Raw genomic sequence first — 12,965 nt, 5'->3', positions numbered from 1 at the left:
GGGGAAAGATAGGTAATTGAGTTTATAGTAATGTTGGGACAGTGCGATGGGCATTTGGGAAAAAGTAAAGTTAGGATTCACATCTTGTATTTTATAACAAAATTAATTCCTGTGTAGAAAAAAATCATGGGATTGAAAAAAAATCTTGGGGTGAGGAATGCCTCTCTAAATATGACAAAAATGTAGAAGCACAGAGAAAAATACTGATCAATTTGACTTGAAAACAATCTGCCTGGAAAAAATAATATAAACAAAGTTAAAACACAAATGACAAAGGTGGAAATACCTGCAACTCATATCACAGACCAAGGACTATTTTCCTTAATAAAGAACTTTTTTAAAAAAAAGATTTTATTTATTTATTTGAGAGAGAGAGAGTACAAGCAAGGGGAGTGGCAGGCAGAGGGAGAGGGAGAAGCAGACTCCCTGCTGAGCAGGAACTCTGGGCTACTGTGGAGCTTGCTCTCAGGTCTCTGGGATCATGACCTCTGCTGACGGCAGACACTTAACCGACTGAGCCACCCAGGTGCCCCAATAAAGAACTTTTTATAATAGAAAAATGACATAAGTTATGTCATAAAAAAATTGTCCTTAAGTGTATGAAAATGCTCAATCTCACCCATAATAAAAGAAATGAATTAAAACTATGAGATGCCCTTTTTAAATTATAATTATAAAATGGGCAAAGATCAACACGTTTGAGAACACTATCTGTTGATGAGCATGTGGGGAAAACAGGTACCCTCATGAACTGCCGACAGTTTAAGTTGGTACAGCCTTCGTGGAAGTACTATGCACTGGTAATAACACTCCAACCTCATCTCCTACCATTATTCTCTTGCTCAATCTATATTAGCCACATCTGTATCCTTGTTCTTCCTCAAGTAAGCCAAGCACACTCCAGCCCTGGGGGCCCACACACCTACCTTTCTCTACTACTCATGAAATGCACATCGCTTTTTCCTTACCTCCCTCAGGTCTTTACTCAAATGTCCCATCTCTACAGTGAGGCATTCTCTGATCACTGTCAAAAAAAGTGGCTCCATTGTTTTCTTTTTACCATGTTTTTAATTCTAAGCACTTATCATGTGACATTACTCTATGTATTTATGTTTGTCTCTCCTCTCCCACTAGATTGTAAATCTTGTAAAGGCAAGGACTTTGTTGTGTATATGGCTACATAGCCAGACTCTAGAATAATACAGGCTCAGCATGTAATAGGTGTTCATTAAGTACATATACCGAATGAATGGATGAATGAACGAACTTCTTTGAAGGACAACTTAGCAATATCTATTAAAATTTAGAATAGACATACCCAGCAATTCCCTTCTAGGCATTACTTATAGTTTCATAAATGCACAAAACAGAGAATGTACAAGGTTATTTGCTGTGGCATTATTTGTAACAGTGAAAGGATAAACAGCCTCAGGTCAACTTTTAAAATAGATCATCTACATCTGTACAGTGGAATACTATGTAGATACAGAAGGATCTCTGATTCTGAACATTTTTTTCTACCTTTGGCAAATATACACATGACACATGACCATCTTGAGCCCCTGCTGATACCACTATAAGAATGGTCCCTTTAATGGGGCTTTTAATGGTAAAGAGAGTAAGGATGGATAGGTAGAAAGAGTGAATAATTTTTACAGTTTTATTTAATGAGTATTAATCTCCTTGCAGAAAACACAGAATATCTGCCAATTAAACAATATTCTAGTAATAAGAAAGATGTATCTGTACACATATAACCTCGTTCAACAAAGGTCTCTTTGTAGATCCAAACTCATGAATAGGCCTACACTGGCAATGCCTATTAGTCATTCATTATGGCTGGATTTCCCATTTTACAAACAAACCTCTTTATTTATGGGAAGAGCTTCGGGGTTTCCGAATATCTTTGGTACAGTTTTCCTGATCCTGGAGCAGCAGAATGCCCCTGCTGTCCATCAGATGATATCCATTCGCAGCTGCAGGGCATTCTCTAGGGCTATTCTCCTACTCCAGACTTAAATACATATGAAGACAGTGCACACAGGACAATCCCTGGTAACCGTCCATGCCCTCCCATCTTACCAAACTATAGTTTGCTTACTGTTCCTCAAATAAAATGTTCTAATCCCTATCTCTTTACCACTACCCACCCCCTACCTCCGGCCTCTTTTTCCTCCCAGCTTTTCTCATCTGGAGTTCTACATAAACTTCCTTCCAAACACCATCATTTCGAGGGCCAGGCAAAGTCCCATCTCTCTATGAAAGGACACAGTCTTTCCTGACTCTTCTAACCCTGTGGTAAGCTAGGCTCTGACCCTCTTTAACTTTTATCAAGCATCTGGCTCTAATCTTTTAGCTGCCTAATTCTGTTAATTAACTTTTCACAAGTTTTTGAGTCATCTTCCAATTAGATTGTAAGCTCCTTAAAGGCAGATTCCCATATTCTGGTTTTCGTATATTCCTCATGCATCTACACAGTAGATACTCTACATGTCCTGGTTTTGAAAAGTCATGGTCAATCCAAACTTGACCCAACATGTACATTAAGTGTTCTTTACAGACTTTTCTAGAACCATGTTTATACATCCTTTGTACAAACGGATTTTCCACTAGCCCAATCAATTCTTTGAGTTTCTGGTATCAGAACTCGTCAGCTGACTCTGTGTCCCAGCCACAGGACTGCAGCTGTTCATCCTGCGGGAACTCAACCTCGATGTCATAAACGAAATTCGGATCATCCTTCTTCTTCTGATTTTTCTCAAAAAGTTCATCCATGATGCTCTTTCTCTTAGCAAGTTCCTTGTCATCTAGTTTGTTCAGGTCTTCCTCAGGATCAAGTGTTGTTTCCCGCTGAATTTGTTCCATTGTTTCTGCCAAACTCTGCCCCCACAAGTAACCTCGTAAAAAACTGAATAACTTCTCTAGCTGCCTCAGGGACACTTGTTCCAGGTAATCCTTGTGTCGTGGATTATTCTTTAATTGTTCAGCAGCTCTGCTGCAATCTAGGAGGGAAAAACAAAACTATATACCATATACAACAGCTATACCGCAAACTACTGAAAGCGTTATCTGCTGTGAGAGCCAAGTAGCTAAGTGGCTTTTTCAGAATGAATTATTTTGCAGAACTATTATTCCTTTATATCAAGCTATGAGTGTGGTGGGGGGAGGATGGATGCACTTTTTATTTCCTTAACTTAAAATCACTTTGAGGAGATGCTAAACACTTGCAATTGGAGTAAACGTCTAAGATGAAAAGGTAGCATTACAGTTTTAGATATTAGTACTGGTACCAAGAAAATATCAAGACTACAAATAAAAAACACATTTAGAGGGATAGAAGGGAGTCAATATTATTGAATAATGCTATCTCACCTAACCCATATCACAATTCTGGAAGGGTGGGATTATCAATTTCCATTTACAGATCGGGAAACTGAAGCTCGCTGACAATATTCTACCTGATAGTCATGATTTGAACCTAGGACTGTCTAACTCTGAAGGCCATGTCGCTCCATTACGAGACTGAAGTCATTGTTATTAAATGATTTAGAGGATATTTAAGATAGGAGGCAAGATAAAACATGAGGTACCTGAAAACTTTGAAAAGTTTCGGACTGGCATGATGCGTTGGCGACTTTTCCCCTTCATTTCATTCTCATAGATTAAGATAATCGCTGGAGGCTGGAACCTAATTCCACATTTCTTGGCAGTGCACATCATTCTCACATACACTTCAGGGTAAATCAGAGGAAATCTGATGAAAATGTGTTAGTCACAATGACTTCCTGCTAAAGGGGGGAAAAATGTTAAGTGTTAGATAAATCACACTCCCCAGTACCCCTCCTCCCCAGCAGATCTGGCTCTGGCCCAGTCCTAAAGATGCATGCTCAGGCTGTCGATTTCAATACTTTGAGAGCTACCCTGAAAGTTCAGTTTGGCCCTGAGGTTATCCTTAGTTGCTGGATCCCTGGTTCTTTGAGGCGTGTAGGTTTGTTCGCACATGAACCTGGAAATGCAGTTCAGTCTAGACCTCTTAGTGTACTGCACTCTTAACCAAAGACTGTATATGAACCCCTAAGTCAGCCCAAGAATCAACTTACAGGATCTTTTTAATTTATCAATTAATCAAGTATGTACGAGCACCCTCTATGGCAAGATACTATGATTTTTTTAACCTTAAACATTATGTCCTGAGAGGTTCACCAGACCAGGTCTGTCTCTTCTGTATTTTCCCAATCATTTTACTCATTAAGTTTTTTGTGATTACTTACTGAATCATTTATCTTGCCTTCTATTCTATAGGCTACATGATGGCAGGAAACATATCCATTATTCATCAGAATATCCCAGCAAAACACCATACATTCTTGTTTAATTTAATGTACCAGGGGCGTCTGGTTGGCTCAGTCAGTTGAGGGGCTGACTCTTGGTTTTGGCTCAGGTCATGATCTCAGGGTCATGAGATTGAGCCCCACGTTGGGCTCTAACTCAGCAGGGAGTCTGCTTCTCTCCCTCTCCCTCTGCCCCTCCCCTCACTCACACACGCACGTGCGCTCTCTCTAATAAATAAATATAATCTTTAAAAAAATTTGAATTTAATGTACCAACATGAGACATAGCCTCTGTATATCATTTAAGTGTTTATAGTCTATAGACATCTGATAAAAAATGTAGACCCGGTACAGATTCAACCTCCACATATACAAGGCAATACAGTTTACATGGTTTTTATTTCAATTTATTTGTCTCACTATGTTTCCTCAGTTACAAGAAACACAGCTATTTTGCTGTTAATACTTTCTATTCCCTCTTCCTGGTGCCCAGTGCCAAAATACACTTAATTACAGGGACTGCTTTAGATAGGACTATGATACTTTTTTTTTTTTTTAAGATTTTATTTATTTATTTGACAGAGATAGAGACAGCCAGCGAGAGAGGGAACACAAGCAGGGGGAGTGGGAGAGGAAGAAGCAGGCTCCTAGCGGAGGAGCCTGATGTGGGGCTCGATCCCAGAACGCTGGGATCACGCCCTGAGCCGAAGGCAGACGCTTAACGACTGTGCCACCCAGGCGCCCCCAGGACTATGATACTTTGAGGAAGATTTGCAAATGTCAAGGAACCTAGAGGTAAAGCAGCATAGGGTGATGATACCTTCATAAAGTTGACTCTGCTAGAGAATCACCACAGGAACGTAGTACTTTGGAGAAGACTGGGGGTAGGGTGGGGGAGGAGGAGGAGGAAACATATATAAAATGACTACCCTTGATTCTTTCTTTTTTTTGTACACATATAGTTTTTTAAGTATAGTATTTTTTATATTATACATCTATTTCCTGCCTTGTAAATTTAACAACTTATGTGATTTTGTCCTTAGATGCTTTACTAAAACGCACATTTCTATGACTGTCAAGTGTTTTGTCCTATGGATAAACCATTATCTATACTATTCAGTCCTTATCGCTGGATGTCAGAATTTTTACCCGTAATAAATTAATCATAAAGAACTGCCTTTTCAAATTACTGTGCTCTGATCTGATGCACACAATCCCACCCCACCCCCTTCTTCAAATACTACTCCCAGTTTATGTCATTAAAATCTGGTCTGTTAGTAAGCTTTCTAGGAGATCCTACTGAGCACAATATAAATTCCGCACACACTAATGACTGTACTCATGACTGATGTATGGAATTGATAACGATGTCGTTTTTCTGACTACAGAGTGTTTTCTTTTTAAAATTTAACTTTTATTTGTACTAAAGTAATGCTTATATTCTGTTTTAAAATGTAAAATAATTCTCAGGATTATAACAAAAAACTGTTGTCCTCTGCCCTTCCTCTCTTCATAGGCAACCAGTTTCCATTCTTTTAAGTGTTTCTTCCAAAGCGTAATCCATATTTCTTATTATCATGTGTATACTGCTATTTTCAGTTTTCGATAGTACATTCTGACATCTTTCCTCTTGCAGACACCTGTCCTAGCTCCAGTCTGCATCTGGGCCTACTTACAGATTCAATTTAATTCATGAAGACAGACGACACATTTACCTAACTCTTCTTTCTAGGCATTAATACTTTTCTCCCCAGGAATCAGTGACTGCCAAAATCTTGCTAAATATCCCCCCAGCACCTAAAAGTGTACGGATTTTGCCAACAGAGAGACGATCCTCTCCCTAATTCACGTCCCCACTACTGCAAGGCTGACTTTTCTTACCCTTAGAGAAATACAGAAAGTGATCTTCTGCAGGGCAAGGTCTTAAAACCGCCGCGAGGGGGTTGTTTCCACCCAACTGCATGCAGTGCACAAAGGAGCACTTCATTCGACTTTGAGGCCGGGCGGAGTCTGGCGCTGCAGGAAGAGGCGATAGCCACAGCCCCTCAGACGTGACTGTTGGGTGAATTCCCCCGCAGGAAGGCAGAATCCGCAAGTACCTGGAAGTGGAGGTGGAGACTGAGAGCTCCGGGATACCTCTCGCACGACTGCCTCGGGGTAGGGGTCTGGATGCGGGAGTCGTTCCCACAGCAACAGCCCTGGCGTACGTCACGGCGCGTGCGCCGCTCCTCGCTCCGCCCCCCCGACCCGACCGCGAGGGGCGGGGCGGCGAGAGAGCGAAGGAGGTGGCTAGGGTTTCCCCCTCCCGCAACGCCGGAGCTTTCGAGGGGGGGGCAGAGCTGCGGGAAGCCGGGAAATGGCAGGACCGCAGGCGCGCGTCACTGTCTTCCGTCCCGGTCACTAACTCCGTGGCAGCACGCTTTAGGAGCGGCATAAGGCGTGCGCAGGCTCCTCAGTCCGCTTTTCGTCCCCGCGCGCTCCTTTGGGGAGCGCGTTCTCCAGCGTCCTGGCTGCCAGGGCTGTGGGCGTCTGGGCTGTGGCCTGGCTGCTCCTCTGGGAGGCGGCTGGGCTCACGAGCACACCAGCTGCAGCCTTCACTGCCGCCCTCACCGACGCTGGTAAAGGGAGGGGCGGGGCTGCGAGAGTGGGGGCGGGGCTGGGGGGGCCGGCGGGTGGGGGGCAGTCGCGACTCTAGGTCCTCCCGGGTTTGCAAAGGTAGGGTACTTCTCGGGACCTCGGCGCGCGGACCGAGAACCTGCTGGGTGACCTGGAGGAGGTTAAAAACAGAGGCCATGTGCTTCCCACCCTTCCCACCCTCCAGCCACTGCTCAGAGGCTTCTCTTGGGTCTCTGGAGAGTCTGGCTTTGTCGTTCAGAGGTTGTACTGGCCGTACTATTACTAAAATATCGTGAAGGAAGTTTAGCCGCCAAGTGTCTTGGAATGCATGAAGCTTGGGACCCCCGAGGGACCAGCAAGGCCTCAGTGCCCTGTGGGGTGTGAGAATCCCAGTCCAGAAAAGAGAGACTGACGGGGTGAGGGCGTGGGAAGGGGAGGACAACTAGTTTTGTTTTACAAACTTTTTTTGTAATAGACTGGATTGGGCTGGGGCTTTTCTTATGACTACCGGCTGGGCAGGCGAGTTGATTAATTTCTCTGGGCCCGAGTTAGTGGGCCCGCAGTGCTGTGCTAGGTGCTGTGGATTCAGAGTTGAGCTAAATACGGCCCCAACCCTCGTGGAGCTTGCAGAGTAGTGGGCAAGTGCAGTAGTATTTACAATAAGGAAAAGTCAGTACAAATTTGTTAAGTTTCTCCGTCTGTAAAGTGAGGATATTGGACTATGGTGTCAATCACTGCTTTTGTGTCTTCGCATATTAAGTTTCCAAATTTATTTGAAGTATTATGAAGCCAAAATGAATTTTTAAACAACTGGACTTGGTGATCTCTAAAGACTCTTCCAGCCCTGGTATTTTATGATTAAAAAGAGATCAATTTCCAGAGCCAGTTCAGGCCACTGTAATCAAATAAAGTAATATTTAAGAGGAAAAATCTTGAAGGTCAATTCAGATGCAACAAATTCATTTTGAAAATGGTATTTTTGCTTTAAAAATTTGCTGTACTGTTTGTAAATTAACCTTTCTACCATCCCAAAATGAATGTGATTTACTATTCTCTAATGTATATCCCAATAGAATTTAAGCCTATTAATCTGAACTTTTTTTTCTAATTTAACTTATAGCTAGATATAAATCCTTACTCTCCACCCCTATTGAAATTAAACATAATGAAACACCTGGATTTGTAAAAAAGATACCCAAAGTTATTTTTTGGAAATGATTATATATGCTTCTCGGAAGCAAATAAGGATTTTTTTTTTAAATAGCTAGGAAAGTGGAAATATCTTAGGCTTTAAAACTCTGGTAAATCTTGCTTTTAATCAGTAACTTACTTAGTGGTATGGCCTAGAGCGAGTTAGAACTGTTTATTAATCAGAGTTTCCTCCTGTGTGCAAATGGCAGTAATTTTGCCTGCCTGTTTTGTGAAAGTTAAAACATGTGAAAGCCCCAAGTAGAGGATTTATCATATGGATATCATTTAATAAATATTATTTTTCCATACTGTTTTCCTTCCCTTGTATATTTCAATGTTTTCATTTTCATATCATTTTTTATGCGTCTTTTCAGGAATAAATCTAATAGACTTGGCAATACACAATAGTATATGGTTTTCTTTGTGTTTGTTTTAATGTTCTTTCCATGTACTTCCAGCTTTTGAAAATGGGGTAAAGTTTCATAGCAAGTTACCTGGCAAAGTTGATGGTCATTAGTAACTGAATTATTTATTTATTTATTTATTTAGAGAGAAAATCTTAGCAGGCTCCACCACCCAGTGCGGAGCCTGTCTCAGGGCTAATGTCACAACCCTGAGATCATGACCTGAGCCGAAATCAAGGGTCAGACGTTTAACTGACCAGGCCACCCAGGTGCCCCTGAATTTTTCGTTTTATGATGCTGACATCGAGTAATAGTTTTAACATCTGAATTCTGGATGGTGTCAGTACAGTGAGATTTTGGGTCATTCTAAATTTATAAAGGAACCCTTTGAATCTTTCAAAAGCCTTAAGTTTTTGTTTCTCTATTTTAAACCCTCCCAACATCTCCACAAGGTATAAATGTACCATCTTCTCAGTTTTACAGGTATGGATGGTAGAATACAAAAGTTGGCAGTTTGTATCTGAAACACAGTTTCAGTGAACCAGGATTTAAACTGAGATTTCCTGGCTTTTTAGCCATTCTGTTCCTTTTGGTGTCCTGGGATCATCTGAATAAAATAGTATTAATGACAAACACTTACGTAGAGCTCTTACTATGTGGTAAGCCCTGTTCTAAATGCTTCTACGTGTATTAAATTCTGATGACAAATAGATAAACTATCTTGTCCAAAGTCATGTAGATTTAAGGGACAAACTGGGATTTGAAATTAGGCAATTTTATTCCAAGGTCAGTGTTCTTAATGCCTATGCTGTATTAGTAGCTTTTTAGATAGCTCAAATTGTTTGTTTTAAAAGCTTTTGTTTTGTTTATAGGTTGGTTAGATTTTCCAGGCAAGTAAAGCCTATTCAAACAATTATTTTCTAATTATTTAAATATTCTTTCATTGAGTGCTTATTTTATTTTAAAAAATCTTCTGGTTCTTCTAGGCATAAGGGCCACTTGTTCAGAAATTATTTTGAGGCAAGAAGTTTTGAAAGATGGTTTCCACAGGTAAGTTGCCCACTGACTTTTACTTATGTCAAAATACTGTTTCATATAATTAGAACAAAAAATAGCTGGAAAATGGATAAACTGAAAATCTCTTGCTTTCTTACAAGTGTTATAAGTGACAGTATTATCACATGTGGTTCACAGTTTGAAATAATGATTAAAATAACAGTAGAGAGGTGCCTGGATGGCTCAGGTTAAGTAGGTTAAGCTTCTGCCTTTGGCTCAGGTCATGATCTCAGGGTCCTGGGATTGTGTCCTGTGTTGGGCTGCCTACTCAGCCGTGAGTCTGCTCCTCCCTCTGCCTGCCACACTTCCTGCTTGCAGCGCTCTTACATGCTCTCTCTGTCAAATAAATAATTAAAAATAAATAAATAAAATAGCAGTAGAGAAGAGAAAACGAATGTTTATTATTTACCATACATGTGTATTCTTTATATATATAACATACATATAGCCAGATTCACTTAATCTTCACAGTGGGTGTGAGAAAGATGAAACCTTTCTTGCTTTTCCCTTGATCTTAGCCAGAAGGCCAAGAAGTCATTCCCTTTTTTGCTTTTCAGATGAGAGAAGTAGGGTTCAAAGAATTTAAATAATTTAGAAGTTAAGGTAGTAGGGCTCTAACTCAAATTTATGACTGTCATACTCCAAAGCCATGCCCTCATGTACTAAGATATATCACCCTAAATCACTGTTTCTGATTCATAAGACTTGGTTCCAAATGACCAAGTTGTTTCCAAAATAGAAATTATTCTCGGGCAACCCTCTCAGGTCCCCTTCCTCTCTGGGAGCTTTGTACCCTCTCATTCAATAAACTTTACTATTGCTCAGTAAACCTTGCTTTGCTGCCCATTTAAAAAAAATTCTCAAAAATGAATTTTTGCCAGTGTTGAAGATACTTAAAAGACTAGTAAAAAGTTGTAGAAACTGTTCTGTAAGAAAACTTCCCAAACTTTAAACTCGTTCAAGGTAATTAATTTGAAATGATTCTGATATTTGATTTATAAATCTGATACGTTTATTTTTTTTAAATTGCTGCATTTTATAAGTCACCTTAAACTGAGACATCTCACTCTCCACTGTCTTCAAAGTTAGCCTACATGTGAATGGCCGGGAGGTATAGTAGAAAAAACTTGAAGTTTTGTTTTGTTTTGTTTTTTAACTCAGACAGATTTGGGCTCAGAGTGTAGCTCTGTTATTTAATGACTGTGTGGCCTTAGTCAAGCATACTTAAGTCTTTGCCACCTTATGGTAAAATTAGATAATGATAGTATTTCCTCATTAGGTTTGCGAGGATTAAATCTGAGAATATATTTGAAGTCTTTTAATGTAGTGCTGTCACAAGTACATAGCCAGGAAATGTTAGCTCTTATTACAAATGATGAATAGGTGATCAAATTGGGCAATACAGTTTCAGTGAAAGAGGAGATGTGACTATAATAAAACTGATTTTGGGAGGGAAGTCACTTCTAAAAGGAGTTTTTGACCAAGTTTTAGACAAATTTTAAGCAATGTCAGGGTAGTTATGCCAAGGTTATAGCTTCTTTTTTTAAAGATGTGTTTATTTGAGAGAGAGCATGTGTACAAGTGCGGGGAGAGGGAGAGAGAATCACAAGCAGACTCCTGGTTGAGCATCATCCCAGGACCCTGAGATCATGACCTGAGCCGAAATCTGAGTCGATTGCCCAGCCGACTGTATCACCCAGGTGCCCATGCCAAGGTTATAGCTTCTGTTATTAGAAAAATTGGTATGTATTCTCGAGAGAAATGGGAAATACTAAATAATGCAAAATTGATGGTGCAATTATAAATGACTCCAGTGAGGAAGAAAGAGTTGCTTGAGGAGGCTATTGTGACAGCAAAAGTAGCTGTCCCATTAGAAGTACTGAAGGTAAAAACCGGGACATAAAACTGAGGATGAAGAGTGACAGAACTATAAGAATAGATTCAGAAACTAGAAATCTCAGAGTTATTTGAGACCTTCAGAAAATGCCAGTAATCATTTTGTAAAAAGGTTTTCCAGTTATGTTTAGAGCAGGTATAGTCTTGCTGCTAGGGTAGAGGAGGAAACATTAACAGATGATAGAAAGGAGAATTTGTTAGCTTCTCTTATTTCTGTCTTCTTGGTCAAGAAAAATTACTTCCCCTCTGGAGAGGGCCAAGCAAATACTGGTAGGAGGAAATTGAAATGCAGAGTACGTAAGGGAATTTTATAAAAGGACCTTACTATTACGAATGAGTTTAGGGTCTCCTTTCTGTGATGATCTAAAGTTCAGTGCAGTAGAAGAATTTGCTTAAGTGATTGCCGAACTTCTGTTTGTGATCTTTGGATAATCTGGGAGTGAGTTAGTTGATGTAGCTTCTGGGCAAAATTCAAGCCCAGGTTGTTAAAAGGATGGTTTGTGGACACAAAAGAGGAAGTGGTAGTCTCTGGGAACTAGCATGAATTTGCGACAAACCTATGTCCTTCATGCAGACCCACTAGATACGTAGATTAAAGAAATGCTGTAGATATAGTATATGGGATTTTCTGCAAGACTTTGATGAAGTTTTACAAGTTCTATTTGTGAACAAGATAAAGAACGTGAACTGAAAGATAAAACAGTTGAATGACTTCATAAAGATTAACAAAGTTATCCAACATGTTCTGATTAATTGATTGAATGTCATCTTGGAGGGAGGTCCTGAATAGTCTCTGGTTCTAAGTATATATATTTTTTCTAATTATAAAATAGTACATGTTCATAAATACATATACATTATCTGAAATAAAAGAGATTATAGGTATACTCTACTTTTACAGAGGCAGAGTGAATAGCGGCTAAGAATGTGGGCATTAGAGTAAAATAATTGGGGTTTGAATCCTGGCTCTTAGATAAGTTAGTTTCTCAGTGCTTCAGTTTTCTTTTTCTTTTTCTTTTTCTTTTCTTTTCTTTTCTTTTCTTTCTTTCTTTCTTTCTTTCTTTCGAGAGTATTTTTGTTTCCTCAAATCCTTTTGGATTTAATTGATTTGCATATTCTACCCTTAGCTTTTACATCATTAGAAATGATATTTTTGGATGAAAATAGAATATAACAATACCACAAATATTATTCAAAATTCTTTCAATGAATACAAATTATTAGGAAAATAAAATGCTATATGTAAAATTACCTCTTGGAAGAATATAAGCTACTTGGAAGAATGTAAGCAAAAAAAAAAAAAAAAAAAAAAAAAAATCCAAAACAACTCTTTCTCTGTATAGCTGTTCTTGATATTCATTTCCTGAAATTGCTGCTGTGTTCTTGGAGCAATGAGTCCATAAAAATTTATTGAATATCTGAGAACCAAAACCTAATATCATACATTTATATGAAGGCTCAAAGCATTTCC

The 12,965-nt window shown here is 39.5% G+C and overlaps 2 protein-coding genes across 4 annotated transcripts in view; one reads left to right on the top strand and one right to left on the bottom strand.

Moving 5' to 3' along the window:
• Positions 1 to 333: 333 nt before the first annotated feature.
• CEP19 (centrosomal protein 19) lies at positions 334 to 6,795 on the bottom strand. Of its 3 annotated transcripts, none has more exons than XM_057306500.1 (3): positions 6,213 to 6,795; positions 3,591 to 3,731; positions 334 to 3,002 (listed from the first exon to the last, which is right to left on the bottom strand). In XM_057306500.1, exons 1-3 carry the CDS (start codon positions 6,763 to 6,765, stop codon positions 2,641 to 2,643), a joined length of 1,056 nt encoding a protein of 351 aa, XP_057162483.1. In that variant the 5' UTR covers positions 6,766 to 6,795; the 3' UTR covers positions 334 to 2,640. The 3 variants fall into 3 exon arrangements, with proteins under 3 accessions (XP_057162483.1, XP_048070852.1, XP_057162484.1); XM_048214895.2 differs by having other exon boundaries at positions 6,431 to 6,519; XM_057306501.1 differs by having other exon boundaries at positions 3,591 to 3,788; positions 6,431 to 6,515.
• The window catches only part of PIGX (phosphatidylinositol glycan anchor biosynthesis class X), a gene marked incomplete at its 5' end in the record, with an annotated part of 35,990 nt that continues 29,790 nt past the window's right edge, over positions 6,766 to 12,965 (top strand). The window contains 2 exons of the mRNA XM_048214945.2: positions 6,766 to 6,949; positions 9,529 to 9,592. Coding sequence (XP_048070902.2) covers positions 6,766 to 6,949; positions 9,529 to 9,592 — 248 coding nt within the window. The remainder of the gene's footprint in view (positions 6,950 to 9,528; positions 9,593 to 12,965) is intronic.

This window comes from Ursus arctos, unplaced genomic scaffold (genome assembly GCF_023065955.2).
Source record: "Ursus arctos isolate Adak ecotype North America unplaced genomic scaffold, UrsArc2.0 scaffold_4, whole genome shotgun sequence".
Lineage (NCBI taxonomy): Eukaryota > Metazoa > Chordata > Mammalia > Carnivora > Ursidae > Ursus > Ursus arctos.
This window is presented reverse-complemented; position numbering and strand designations above follow the sequence as displayed.